General features: G+C 49.6%; 1 protein-coding gene across 1 annotated transcript in view; it reads left to right on the forward strand.

Moving 5' to 3' along the window:
• The window catches only part of EPHA10 (EPH receptor A10), a gene marked incomplete at both ends in the record, with an annotated part of 32740 nt that continues 17523 nt past the window's right edge, over positions 1-15217 (forward strand). Inside the window, 5 exons of the mRNA XM_080920780.1 lie at positions 1-106; positions 1942-2006; positions 3588-4266; positions 11615-11770; positions 12222-12572. Of these exons, the coding sequence (XP_080776906.1) occupies positions 1-106; positions 1942-2006; positions 3588-4266; positions 11615-11770; positions 12222-12572 (1357 nt within the window). The remainder of the gene's footprint in view (positions 107-1941; positions 2007-3587; positions 4267-11614; positions 11771-12221; positions 12573-15217) is intronic.

The raw sequence follows: 15217 nt of genomic DNA on the forward strand, positions 1-15217 counted from the left end.
ATGGAGACTGGCGCCGGTCCACACCCGCTGCGCCTGTTCGTCTGCTTGATGCCACTCTGCCTTGCTCTGCTTCTGGGACCCGGACGGCCCGGGACCGCCGAGGAAGGTAAGGTGGGTTGTGCCTGGGAGCCTGAGACGCCAAAAATTAGGGAGTTGGGGAGGGGAGCTAGAAGACTGGAGAGACTACCCTGTGTTGGGACTTGAAGCAAGCGGGCAACAGAGCGGGAAAGAACTAGAGAAAGAGGGGAGGTTGGCTAAGCAATAGAGAACAGAGGGGTATTGAGGATCTTAGGTCTGGAGACCTAGGAGGCTGGGGAAGAAAGAGGCTGGGGAACCACAGGAGCCCGAGACAGGTTCAGGGGCCCGGTGAGACGGACAGGTTGAGTGATTGGAGGTGGGAGGGGTGGGGGTGGGGAGATGAAGGGAGAAGGGAAGCCGAGAGGATGCGGCGAGACCAGAGCATTAGGCTCGATGGAGACGAATAGCAGGAGCCTGCGGAGATCCGCAGAGTGGACAGCAGGATCCCGCGGGCTGAGTCCTGGCGCCGCTCGAGGTGCTGTCCGCAGTGCTGAATCGAGATCGAGTCCACCGCGCGCCGTCCGCGTTGCGGAGGATTTGGGTCTGTCGGCCACAGTAGCGCCCGAGTCTTGCCTACGCTCCCACACCTCTTGGAGCTGTATGTTCAGTTGAATCCAGACGCGTCACAACCAGGTGCAGAACCTGAGATGCTGGAACAGACTCTGCCCGCAGGGTCTGTCCTGGCGCGGGATGGCAGATGCCTGCCAGTATGCGATTTGCAAGCACGGTCGCTCGGTGACGAAAACCCAGAGTACTGTCAGCGGCCCTGCCCACCGTCGCGGCTGCTTCGAGGGTCTGTCTCTCTTGGAGGCTTTCACCTTGGAAGCCCACCCCCACCCCTTTCTTACCACTCTGGGGAAGTAATTTTCTGAGATTTGGGAATGGCCTGGCTTCCTGTGTCTAAGCCGAAGGCTCTGCTCTCCAGACTCAGGCTTCTCTGAGCCCAACTAATGAAGGGTGCAGGCTGCTGCTCTGTCATATCCTGAGGGAATAAAGTGACTCCAAGCTTTCTTGGTAGGGAGGAGGTGGAGAGGGTCATGGATTATGTGTGAAAGGGCCCATGACATTCTTTCAAAGGCAGTTAGAAGTGACAGCCCCTGGGAAAGGGGCTGGGCAGAGAAGCAAAGAATTCCGTTTCCTGTTGCTAAGTAGTCTTTCCACTTCATTTTCACCCAAGGCTCTGGGAGACAAATGAAAAGGGTATTAATCTCTTCCATGACCTCAGATCTGAGTGAATTTGGGCTGCACCCAAGAATTCCCAGATCCACTCATTTCTTCCTGCTAGTTGACAGTTAAATATAATTTGGGGGATTTGGAGAGGGTGGAAAGGGTCACTGGCTTCTATCCCTAATGTGAAAGCTGACCTTAGAGCATCTGCCATGGACTTGCTGGAAGGGTGATAATGGCACTCAATTCAAGAAGAGAGAGACAGAGACAGACAGACAGAGAGAGAGAGACAGAGAGAGAGAGAGAGAGCCAGGATCTAATTCATGAAGAGATGAGTCTGGATTGGAAATTGGTTCCATTGCAACCACAGTGGCCTTATGAGGGCAGAAAGACTTGGAGCCAGAGGAGAAGGCAATATGGCCATAGAAGCAGAGGCTGGAATCAGGTACTGAAGACAGAGGAGAAGCCATAAGGCATTACATTTGTGGTCATTAGTCACAAGCCTCAGGGAATGAATAGAGGTGCCTCCATTAATCACTGTGGCTGCCCCTCTCCAGACTTAAGCTGTCCAGATCTTCTGGAGTTTGGTTCCGCTTCCTGTCCCCTCCTGTAGCTGTCTGTGATGAGTCCAGCACTGGATCCCGCCCTCCTAACCTGACAGTGTGGCTTTCTGACATCCATATTCTTTCCTCTTAGTTATTCTTCTGGACTCCAAAGCCTCCCAGGCTGAGTTAGGCTGGACTGCACTGCCGAGCACTGGGGTAGGTGTTAAACTGTCCCTCCATCCCAAGGACCCTCTAATGGTCCTAGATCAATCCCTTCAGCACCCCGTGTTCACTTAAGATCAAAATGTACCACAGAAACTCCTCACCCACGCTCACGCAGACAACCTTAGTTTAATGCAGTGGGACACACACACACACACACACACACACACACAAACACACACGTAGGAGGGGCACTTGCTGGGAAGTGGTTTGGTGTGGGGGAGAAGGGGATAGAGGGATATGGTTAAAGTACATTATATATTATGAAATTTCGAGAGAGTTTAACGCTTTTGAGTTAGGTAGTCATTTATTTGTTGTTTTTATGTATTGTGTATATATGTATCGGTGCCACAGTGTGCATGTGGAGGTCAGACAACCTGCAGGAGTCTGAGCTCTTCAACCACCATGAGGGTCCTGAGGATCAGATTCAGGTTGGACTTGGGGGCAAGAGCCTTTACCCATTGAGGCCCACGAAAGAATTTTAAAAGATGCACAGAGTTTGTGTTCTCCAGAGCCCTCCTTGTAAATACCAAGTCTTCAGTGAGTCAGTCAAACAATCAAACAGGAGAGCTGGCTGTGTCTAAGGACAGAGATGTGAGCTGGATGGAGCATAGGTTGTTCATTACCTCACACACAGCAGACCTCTAAACAGCTGTCAATTGTTGACCGAGTAAGCAAGGTGGGGGTGGGGCGGGGTGGAAAGGTCACTGGGCAGAGAGAGAGTTGAGAGACTCTTCCTAGCTCTGTCAAGGACTCACTGTGCCTATCCAGTTAAGCGGTAACTCTCCCTCTTCAACCTCAGCTTCCTCATCCACAAAAGTAAATACCGGGCTTATTTCTCAGCACACATGTTAACATTAGGACAGTACAGGGAAGATCACTGTGGCCCCTGCTCAGGGACAAGATACAAATCCAAGGGATACTGCATATTTTAAAAAGAAAAGAGGAAGCCAGGTATGGCAGACAGCTCATGACTGTAATCCTAGGACTTTGGAGGCTGAGGGAGAAAAATTGCTGTGAGTTTGAGGCCAGCCTGAGATATACAGTGAGATTAAGGCCAGCCTAGGCTACAGGGTGAGACTCTTTCAAAAAAAGAAAGAAAGAAAGAAAGAAAGAAAAGGAAAGAAAAGAAAAAAGATTACAACTGGCCTCCTATAAGCCAGGCTACTCAGGAAGTTGAGTCAGGAGGACTGTGAATTCAGCCTGCCTGATTGCAGAGTGAATTCAAAGACAATTTGGACAACTTGACTGATGTAATGTCAAAAAGAAAGAAAGAAAGAAAGAAAGAAAGAAAGAAAGAAAGAAAGAAAGAAAGGAAGGAAGGAAGGAAGGAAGGAAGGAAGAAAAGAAAAGACTATGGTAGAGTGCTTGCTCAGCAAGCCCAACGACCTAGGTTCAATCCCCAGTAATGGAGAGAAAGTGAACTGGTGAATTGGACTTGTTCATTTCTGAAGTGACTCCTCACCCTGCATTGTGTCATTTTAAGGGCTTAGATTATACGGGGCTGGAAGGTAGGAGAAAGGCAAAGGTGGAGAAAGGCCAGGCTCTGAGGTGCCCTCTGTACTTTTGCCTCAGTGGGAGGAGATTAGTGGCGTGGATGAACATGATCGTCCCATCCGCACGTACCAAGTGTGCAACGTGCTAGAGCCCAACCAGGACAACTGGCTTCAGACGGGCTGGATCAGCCGCGGCCGTGGGCAGCGCATCTTCGTGGAGCTGCAGTTCACGCTGCGTGACTGCAGCAGCATACCTGGAGCCACGGGCACCTGCAAAGAGACCTTCAACGCATACTACCTGGAAACCGAGGCCGACATAGGCCGAGGGCGTCCCCGCCTAGGAGGCAACGGACCCCGCAAGATTGACACCATCGCAGCTGATGAGAGCTTCACACAGGGCGACCTGGGGGAGCGAAAGATGAAGCTGAACACAGAGGTGCGTGAGATTGGCCCCCTCAGCCGGCAAGGCTTCCATCTGGCCTTCCAGGACGTGGGTGCGTGTGTGGCGTTGGTCTCAGTGCGTGTCTACTACAAGCAGTGCCGCGCCACAGTGCGGGGCCTGGCAGCCTTTCCCGCCACCGCAGCGGAGAGCGCCTTCTCCACACTGGTGGAAGTGGCTGGAACGTGCGTGGCCCACTCGGAAGGAGAGTCCAGCAGCCCTCCCCGCATGCACTGTGGCGCGGATGGCGAATGGCTGGTGCCCGTGGGCCGTTGCAGCTGCAGTGCAGGATTCCAGGAACGTGGTGACATCTGCGAAGGTATCCAGGGCGCCTAGAGGGATGGGATGGGATGGGATGGGATGGGATGGGATGGGATGGGATGGGATGGGATGGGGACATATGCAGATGGCAGGATAGAGTGTGCTCTAGATGAAGAGGTAGGAGTGGAAGTGGAGAAGCCATGGCAGAGCCCAGAGTCAAGACATGTTGTGCAGTGCTAGTGGACCTAGTCAAGACTGGAAAAGTTGAATCTGATCCCATATTAAGGACACATTAGGAACCAGGGGTAGTAGCATAGGTCTTTATAACCCAGCCCTCAGAAACTGAATCGGGAAGATTGGGCACATAGTGAAATGGTGTCTCAACCAAACCAAATCAACCAAGCAATCAAACAAAAACCAAAAACGTATAAACCTGTATTTCAGTGCCTACCTCACTTGCAAAGTTAGCAATGGTGGTCAGGATTGGAATCCAGGTTTGCACAGCTCTGTGAGTCTATATCATGCCCCCTTTATGCATTAAAAAAGAAAACAAATTTCACAGCAGCCCAACCCTCAGGCCTGTATTACAAGGACTTCATCCATGACCATATTTAAGTGTAGCTGGCAGGAACATCTCAGAGCTCCAGTGACAGTTTGCCACCTCCTAGGAACCCACTCAGCCTTCTGAAGTAGAACTGGTGTGTGTGTGTGTGTGTGTGTGTGTGTGTGTGTGTGTGTGTGTGTGGTACCTAAGGAGAGAGATCGTGTGTGCATGCCATGGAGTGCAAGTGGAAGCCAGAGGATACCCCATGGGAGTCAATTCTGTCCCTCAACCATGAATTCTACTGTTGAACTCAAGTGGTCAAGCTAGGCAGACAGCAATTGACTTTACCCACTGAGCTATCTCATTACCAAAGAATCCACTTTCTATTTTATTTATTTATTTATTTATTTATTTATTTATTTATTTATTTATTTATTTAATGTCTGAGTGCACTGTCTTCAGTCACACCAGAGGAGGGAATCTAACTCCATTATAAATGGTTGTGAGCCACCATGTGGTTGCTGGGAATTGAACTCAGGTCCTCCTGAAGAACAGTCAGTGCTCTTAAGCACTGAGCCATCTCTCCAGCCCCCAGGATCCACTTTCTAATCCAGGTCTTTCTCCGGGTGTCAGGGTGATAGAGATGAATCAGACCCAGCCCCGGATCTTGAAAAGCTCACATCTAGATGCAAAGGGGCAAAGGTTGATTTTTTTTTAACTCATAAAAACGTTACACATGCTATAACACATTTGCAGAGTGGTTGGTGTCACAGGAAGTGACTAAGATTGACTTTGTCACTCCACCTGGTGCTACGATAAAAACACTCCAACCAGAAACAGCCTAAGGGGATAAAGGGTTGATTTCAGCTTACAGATCACTGAGGAAAGTCAGGGAAGAAACTCAAAGCATAAAACACATAGACTGCTTACTGGCTCATATATTTACCTAGCCTTTTATGTAGCCCAGGACCATCAGATCTAGGAATGGTATCTCACACAGTGAGCTGGGTCCTCCTATAGAGACAATCCACTCCAGACATTCCATAGGCCAATCTGATCTGAGAAATCTCTTAATTGAGACTCAGGTAACACTGTGCTGTGTCAAACTGACAGTTAAAGCTAACCAGGGCACTGTTTCCCTACTCAATCACCTGCTCAGATGAGCTGAGGATCAGTTCCAGATGTATTCTCTCCAGCTACTATTATGTATGTGGATGAATATACTGTCTCTTCCCTGGAAAACTGTGGGTAATATAAAACCCAGAATCAAAAACCTTTCTGAGCTCTCCCAAGCATCCGATCCTGAGTCCTCCATGCCTGTACTACCATGGTCCACCAAAACAGATGTGAACACGGGTGTGTTTCTAAGCTCATCACTGATCTCATAGCTCCAGGGTCCATTGCAGGCAGCGGGAGATGGTAGATGGTCAGTGGAAATGCGGAGTGCCCATGTATCTCTGTTTTCTTCCTGCTGCTTTGATAACTAGCCTGACAAAAGCAACTTAGAAAAGGGGGTTTACTTGGCTTATCTCGGTTACACTCTATTGTGGTGAAGAACTGGTTGCCTTATATACACATCTGAGAGCAGAGAACAATGAATTAATTCATACCTGCTAGTGGCAGAGGCAGGCAGATCTCTGTGGGTTCAAGACCAGCCTAGACAACATAATGAGTCCCAGGAGAGCCAGAACTATGTAAACAGACCCTGTCTCAAAAGCATAGTGATAGGCTTTTCTACTTCAATTAAGTCAGTCAAGACAACCCCTTACAGACATCAGGAAAGGTTATATCCTTAATCGAAACAGTCCTTTGCAGATGTCCCCAGAAGCCTGCCTCCTAGATGCCAGGTTGACAGTTAATGTGAAGCCATCACACCATAGTGTGTGTCCTGCCCACACAGAGCCCGGTTCTAAGGACGAGGAGAGTTTTCCAGAGAAAGGGAGGATTTTCTTCCTGGTGGCTGGGAACATTCTGCAGAGGCATAGTGACAAAAAGGAACAGAGTGGTTGGTACTAAATAAGTAACCCAGGGTGGTTACTGTGGCAGGCACGTGGGCGTGTGAGAATCCATGATCTGGAAGAGGGGCGGGGCCACAGGCAAATGATGAAATAATAACTTTATGCTTCAGGCCATTGAGGAGGGGGGCGAGCATGTTTAGATTCATATTTTCAAAAGAACACTCAAGCTGTACCAGCAAAGAAAGAACTGGGGAGGGGAAGCATTGGAGGACAGAAGGGAGGAAGGAGAGAGACAGCGAGCTGTGAACCAAAATGGTAGCAGCCATCTTTGAGTGATAAAGACAGATGGCAGGGATGGGGGACATGGTGTAGAATGACTGCTGTCTCAGCACCTAGGAGGTGGAAACAGGAAGACTAGGGTTCAAGGCCAGCCTGGGCTACATGAGACTCAATTTAAAACAACAAAAAAGACCCCAAAGAGGCAAGATGGCTCAGCAAGCAAAAGCCTTTGCTGTGTAATCTATACCCTGCAGAGGTATTTTTTTTTAAAGGTGGGTTCTCACATGCCTTCAGTCCAGTGGTTCTCAGTGTTCCTAACGCTGTGACTCTTTAATACAGTTCCTCATGTTGTGATGACCCCCAACCACAAAATTATTTTTGTTGCTATTTCATTCACAACTGTAATGTTGCTGTGCTATGCATTGCTATGCAAATAGTTTTGGAGATAATTTACCAATGGGGTAGAAACCTGTAGGTTGGGAGTCACTGCTTTAATGCAAGCCTTTGGAAGGCAGAAGAAGGCAGCCATCTGTGAGTTCCAGGATAGCCTGCTCTACTTAGTGAGTTTCAGGACAGCCAGGGATACATAATAGATCCTGTCTAAAAAGAAAGAGATTGGGGGAGGCATGCTGAGAGACTAGAGGGTAGGAAAGGGAGGTGATACCGTGGTCCAGGGAGACGAGCATCCAGAAGAGAGCGTGGTGAGCACTCGGTCGTGTTGAGGGTTGGATGGTGCTCACTTGATCTTGGCAAGAACAATTGCAGTTGAGCAATAGAGTGAGTGAGCTACAGTCAGTCAGCTGAAGAATAAAGAGCCCTGTGGAGCCAGAGTCAAAAAAGCGTCTAGATGTGTAGTGATCCTAGATAACTCAGTTGGTAGAGCATCAATCTTGGGGATGTGGCTCAGTTGGAAGAGTGCTTACTTGGCACCGATCCACAAAGCCCTGGGTACCACAAAAACCAGTCATTGGGTTATATGTCTATTCCCAACACTCAGGATGCATCCTTAACTGAATGGTGAGTTTGAGCTATGTGAGACCACCCACCCACACACCCACACTCAGAGAGAGAGAGAGAGAGAGAGAGAGAGAGAGAGAGAACTCTAGAAGCCTGGATTTGAAGGGAAAAGAGACAGCATCTTCAGCAGAATGTTGGGTTGATAGAATCTTTGTGTGTGAACATATTGTTTGAACAGAAAGAGGGCTTTTATTGTAGAGCAGAGTCACTTGTTTATGTGCTGGGGGAGAGAGCCAGTGGCACACCAAATATGTGCAGGGAGCAATCTGTTCAAGAAGAAAGAGTGTTTTATTACTGACGTGGGTTAAAATTGCTGACGCATGTTGCTAATAAAAAGCAGGACAACTTTTAGTCAGCTTTAGGATTGTTTTAAAATAGTCTATAGTCAGAGCCCTTATGCTGGCATGGGAGTGGACTCCTTTTCTGCTCCAACCTCTAGTGACATCACTGGAAAGAGACAGCAGACAGAGAGGATGGCAAAGACCAGTAGAGATGACAGAGGAGTGTCAACCCTGAGGAGGTGTGGAAGCCAGGGGTCCAGAGTGGAGATGGCTAGCTGTCCTTAAACAGAGGGTGGCTTGTCCCCACCTCTAGGACTGCAGGAGAGGAGCTATCAGTCAGATAAAGGTGCGTGTGGTCTCTATAACCAGCTGATGGGGGAATGACCAGCTCAGGACCACTATTGTGTGCTCTGCCAGGTGCAGAGTCGTCTGTAACAGGGTGGGAGAGTCAGAGCCCTGTCTATTCTATGGTGTGTCTTTAGAGCCTTGAAAAACACCTGGCTCACAGCAGGTGATAAACTCGTGGATGCTTAGAGACTAGAGATCTCTGGTTTGTGTTGTGCTCCCTCTCCTCGGGCTGAGACCAGATAAAAGTTGCTTGTAGTGGCATTGCTACTGTCCAGGGCAGTGGAGGAGATGGGGGAAATCTAGGGCAAATTTCCCAAGGGAGGTGCTGTTGGATCTGGACTTTACAGAGATACACAATTCAGCTGCCCGGAGGGTGTGAGATATGGGTCAGAAGCTCTCTGTGGTGTTCAGGGTTGGCATGGTGGGGGCTGCTGGAGGTTAGGAAGGGACCAGAAATGGTCAGGTTTGCGTTGGTACCTTCAGGCAGTCCAAGTATCTCTTGTAGCCAGGTGGACACTTTCTCAAAGCTAGAGGAGGAGACAAAGCTAAGGTCTCCCCAGTCTTTATGATTATAGTTAATATCATGATTATTTTGGTATTTTATTTGGTTTGAGATAGGGTTTCTCTGTGTAGTCCTGGCTGTCCTGGAAGTCACACTGTAGACCAGGCTAGCCTCAAATTTAGATATCTGCCTGCCTCTGCCTCTCGAGTGCTGGGATTAAGTGGCCTGTGCTACCATCCGGTGTCCTGCTCTTTCTTTGGTGACCTTGGTTCTTGGTCCTTCTGTAGTCATCATGGGAATCAGTGATATTTAACTTCCCTTTACGGAACACAGATGATTATCAAGTCTCTCGTGGGTCTGCCTGCTTGCTGATGCTGTATAGGTTACTGAGACCCCCTGGTGGAGTGACAGGATTGACTCTACACATAGCCCCTAACTTGGGCTCCTCCTATGAATAGCTTTTCTCTCTGGTGGCAAAGGCGGCCTAAGAAGGGTAGAGTTCCTAAGAAGGGAGACATGATGAGGTATATGAGCAAAGCTGGTGAAAAATCTCTTCAGGACCAGATCAGTGGGAGTTAAGCTAGATGACCTCTGAATTTCTGACTTTGACATTGAAGGGAAGGTATTGGCTGTCAGGGAACCTATCCTGAGTCTGTCCTTCAGCACAACACCTAACAAATCAGGGAGGACCATAATTGTCTGTGATGGGGCCACAAAGACCACAGGGAGGACAGCATCTTCCTTCCCCTTCAAGCATGGCACCTCTACATTCCTCCCAATACTGAGACTTTTATGGAGGGCAAACCCTCTTCAAACACTCACCACTCTGTTTCCAAGCAATCAACAGGCTAAGATAACTTCCATCTGACGGATGGTTTCCTCAGCCCAAAGCTAATACTACTCCAGGTTTTTGTGTCTTGGTTCTGACTACACCCACAGGCCTACAAAGGTAGTGGCCCTGCAGTTTGTGCTAAAGGAAAGTGGCTGCTTAGCCCACCCTCTAGCTATGCTGCAGGGGACTCTGAGTAAGATGGGACTCTCTGAGTCTAAGCCTTTCAGACAGTGCCACAGCTCAGCTCTTCTTGGGAACAGCGTTCTTCCCAAGAGTTAGTCTCCCTCCCTGCTGTCGTTCCTCCTTCCATCCCTAGCTAGACTAGAGGGAAGGCCCAGGGAGTCAGCTGAGGGCGGGGGCCAGGAGCCACTACCTCAAATCAGACAGACACCCTTTTAAAAAAAATGGGTATTTAAGGCAGGAAGATGGCTCGGAGGTAAAATGCTTACTGCATCAGCTTGAAGGTCTGAGTTGAGATGCCCAGCATCCACAAAAGGTTAGGCATGGCACAGCTTGTCTGTAACCCTGGCACAGTAAGGGGACAACAAATCCCAGAGGCTTTCTGGCCAGAATAGCTGAGGCCATGAGGCTCTGATCTGGCGAGAGAGCCTGTCTCAAAAACTAAGTTGCATGGTGACAGAGGAAGGCACTTGACATGGAGCTCTGGTCTCTGTGTGTTCACAAAGGGACCAGCACTTTTTATAATAAATAAATAGAACGGAGTAAGAGTTTGGTCATTCCTGTAACCCCAGCATTCAGAAGAGGAAGAACAAGAATTCCAGGTCATCCTCAGCTATGTGGACAGCTGAAGGCTAATCTGGGCTGCATGAGATGCTGTCTCAGTCAGTCAGTCGATCAAGTGTGTTTACTTATCCCCTCTGTGGGTCTGAGGGGGAGAAGCGCCCTAGCTGCAGTCTTCACAGATACTATATATGGCGTTTTATCTCAGCCAGTCCTCCCGAGGCAGGCATTCTACACAGGGCTCAGGAAGATTAACCAACATGCCCAAGGCCACCCAGCAATGAGTGTATGCGTGTGCATGTGATGCAACTCAGCTATGAACCTGTTCCTAGGAGACGAGCTGTTGGGCGAGTGAAGACAAGGGCAGCAGGGCTCCACCCCTCCACCTGCCCAGCTCTGCCTCCAAACTGGGTCCAGTCTCTCTCTCTCTCTCTCTCTCTCTCTCTCTCTCTCTCTCTGTGTGTGTGTGTGTGTGTGTGTGTGTGTGTCTGCCTGCCTGCCTGCCTGTTTGTATAAGTGGAATTGTGTATGTCCCTCAGGGACCCAGCCCCTGGAAGCCCCGCCTTTCTTTTCTCTGGTTCACCTCAGGATTGCATCTTTGACCTTAGAGCAGAGGTGTCAGGATTTTGAAAGGGGCAGATTGGGATGAGAATCCCACTAATGGTGGAACGTTTGGCAGCTAATATCTTTCCCAGCCTCGCTCTCCTCTTTGTAACCACGGAGATGAAGTCAAACTTATTAACAGGAGTGCTGTCGCCAGCCCCCTGCACACACAGCTTTTGTCAAGGGCCAGATGAGGCTGAACTAAGAGCCGTCACCCCTCTCCACTCTAGTCCAGGAAAAGCAAGAATACAGGGTGGGGCGTGGTCAGGAAGGAGACGTCTTCACCAACCCCTTCCCACAGCTTGTCCCCCAGGGTTTTACAAGGTGTCCCCAAGGCGGCCCCTCTGCTCGCCCTGCCCGGAGCACAGCTTGGCCCTAGAGAACGCCTCTACATTCTGTGTGTGCCAGGACACCTATGCTCGCTCGCCCACTGACCCGCCCTCAGCTTCCTGCACCCGTGAGTTTCCCTCCTGGCTAGGCCTGGGGAGGGAGATGCCACAGTACTACTGAGGCGGGGTAGGGGTGGGAGGCGGGGTTGCAAATTATACTGACAGGGCAAAGAGCCTGGGGTGGGTCTGAGAACCTGGGCCTGGGACTAGAGGAATCCAGAAGGATGGAGATGGGGGTCAGGATTCTCTATGGGTGGCCGTCTGGGGAGTACTTTCCCCATTCCCCATTCCCCTCGTCTTTTCCTGAGCCTAGCTGGGACGTCCTTCCTCTCTGTTTCCTGTGACCATGTCCCCATCTCCGTCCCCTCGATCTCGGTATCCACGCTGCTCCCCACGTCTGCCGGCTTCCTGCCATACTGCTCCCACGCGGGTTGCCCGAGCCCCACCCCCATCCCCGTCCCCACGCCTCGCGCTCTTGCGTCCCCGCCGGGCCCCACTCAGCAACGCTTCCTGTCGCAGGGCCGCCATCCGCGCCACGGGACCTGCAGTACAGCCTCAGCCGCTCCCCGCTGGCGCTGCAGCTGCGCTGGCTGCCGCCTGAGGACTCCGGAGGCCGCTCCGACGTCACCTACTCCCTGCTGTGCCTGCGCTGCGGGCGCGACGGTCCGGCGGGCGCGTGCCAACCCTGCGGGCCGCGCGTGGCCTTCGTCCCGCGCCAGGCTGGGCTGCGGGAACGCGCCGCCACACTGCTGCACCTGCGGCCGGGCGTGCGCTACACCGTGCGCGTGGCCGCGCTCAACGGCGTCTCAGGCCCCGCCGCCGCCGCGGGAGCCACCTACGCGCAGGTCACAGTGTCCACCGGACCCGGGGGTAAGGCCGCGTGCCGCATCGGAGACCGTCCCCCACTCCCAGCTGCAGTTCCCTGCAAGCATCCCAAGGAGTTCAGGAATCCACGTGACTGCACCCCAACCCCCATCCCAACCGCGGACCCAGACAGTGCTTGTGTGTCCCCTTTTTCCCCTCCACCCCTTAGCTAACTCGGTCACCTTGCAGGAGCAGGGACACAGGCAGGTACAGGACACGGACGACAGAATGGCCGCGCTACCCGTTTCTGAGCCTCGAGTGGGATGAAAACCACCTTTGACACCACACCATCCGCATCCTTGACATTTACTTCTGATTTGTCTCTCCTCTGGTGCACACTTTCAAGTAATCCCTCGAGTGCCCTTTGCAAGATGGATAAGCGCGTGCGGTGGCTTGAGTCTTTCCTATCTGTTTGCTGTGTGAGCATTGTTCCCTGTCTTCTGTGACCCTACCCTGTCAGTTGGGTTTCCAGCAAGGCTTGGATTTTCATTCTTTTGTAAGTACCTTGGGTCTATAGATGTGCACACACAGAGGTGCTTGAATAATTTCCTAGCCTGCCGATGAAAATGAAAACATAACCAATATGGATTTCTTTTCGTTCTTCGCCTGGCTGGAGCACAGTAGGCCCTTTGATCGCACTTCCTCTTTTCCTGAGAAAGTTTTCTTGGCAGCTGCTTTGAGTAGAGCTCCCACTGGTTCTTCGTTTTTTCTGATCCTCACACTTTTTTCTTCATCATTTTCAGCTCTTAAACCCTTTCCTAGGATTTTGAGAGAGATTTCCCAATCTACCTGCTTTTCTGGGACACTTCTGTCCTTCATTGTCTCTTTTGAGACTTAACCCTTTCTATTGCGTTTACATTTTAAACAAGTCAAGGCTTGGGAAAATAGCTCAATCACGCAGTATTGGTCTAGCATGCTTGAGGCGCTGGGTTTGTTCACCAGTAGCAAAAAAGGAAGAAAGTAGACAGAGAGGTGTGTCTAATCCCAGCATTCGGCCTTCAGGGCCATTCTGAGCCACACAGTGAATCTGAGCTCAGCCTGGGCCACAGGAAACTTTGTCTTAAAGAATGAACCTATGGCCAGGCATGATGGGGCATTCCTTTAATGCTGGAACATGCAAGAGACAGAGACAAGCAGAAGCTGTTAGGTTGAGGCCAGCCTGGTCTACATAGGGAGTTCCAGGACAGCCAGGGCTAAGTAGAGAGACTTTGTCTTAAAAGGAAAATGATCAAAAACAAAAACAAACAAACAAACAAACCAACAAAAAAACCAAATAGTATGTATTGCCACAATGTCTTATGCTTATGACTGTTTCTATGTAAATATATATAATATATTTACTATATGTAACAAATACGTTACACATGTTTATGGGTGTGGTGCCTGCATATGTATCTGTGTACCATGCCTGTGCCTAATAGCAGAGGCCGGAAGAGTGCACTGGATCTCTGGGACTGGAGTTACAGACAGCTGTGAGCTGTCATGTGGAGACTAGGAATGTAACTCAGGACCTCTGGAAGAGTAGCCAGTGTTCTTAACCCCTAAGCCACCTCTTCAGCCCCAGGCAGAGTCTTCTGTAGCCAAGACTGGCCTCTTGAATTGCTCTGGTCTCTACCTCCCAAGTGTTGGAATTGTAGGAGTGACCCAATCTATGTGGTGGTAGGAAGCAAATTAGGGTTTCCCCAGATCTCCCTCAAAGCTAGACAAAAGTCCTACCGGTTGAGACTAGTCAAGCCCCCACACCCTTTTTTGTGAGTCAAAATCTCACTATGTAGTCTTGTTTGGCCTGGAATTTGCTATGTAGATCAGGCTGGCTTCAAACTCTTAGAAATCCACTTGCCTCTGCCTCTTCTTTCTTTCTTTCTTCTTCCTTCTTCCTTCTTCCTTCTTCTTCTTCTTCTTCTTCTTCTTCTTCTTCTTCTTCTTCTTCTTCTTCTTCTTCTTCAACTATTATTTATTTTATGTATGTGAGTACACTGTAGCTGTCCTCAGACAAACCAGAAGAGGGCATCAGATCCCATTACAGATAGTTGTGAGCCACCACGTGGTTGCTAAGGTTTGAACTCAGGACCTCTGGAAGAGCAGTCAGTGCTCTTAACCCCTGAGTTATCTCTACAGCCCCTTGTCTCTGCTTCTTGAGAGCTTCAATTAAGGTTTTATGCTATTATGCCTGGACCTTTAAAATATTTATTTAATTTTAGGGCCAGAGAGATGGCTTAACAGTTAAGAGCACTATCTGTTCTTCCAGAGGTCTTCAGTTCAATTCCCAGCAGCCACATAGTGTCTCATGACCATCTATAGTACAATTTAGATCTGATGCTCTTCTGACATGCAGGTGAACATGCAGATAGGGCACTTACATACACAAAATAAATAAATGCATCTTTAAATATATATGTATGGGCTGGTGAGATGGTTCAGTGGTTAAGAGCACTGACTGCTCTTCCAGAGGTCCTGAGTTCAATTCCCAGCAACCACATGGTGGCTCACAACCATCTGTAATGGGATCTGATGCCCTCTTCTGGTGTGTCTGAAGACAGCTACAGTGTATTTATATATATATATATATAAATAAATCTTTTTAAAAATATATTTATTTAATTTTAAATGTATGTGCACCTGGATGAATTTATGCACTTTATATGAATATC

The sequence above is a fragment of the Micromys minutus genome, assembly GCF_963924665.1.
Source record: "Micromys minutus genome assembly, chromosome: 9".
NCBI classification, from domain to species: Eukaryota; Metazoa; Chordata; class Mammalia; order Rodentia; family Muridae; genus Micromys; species Micromys minutus.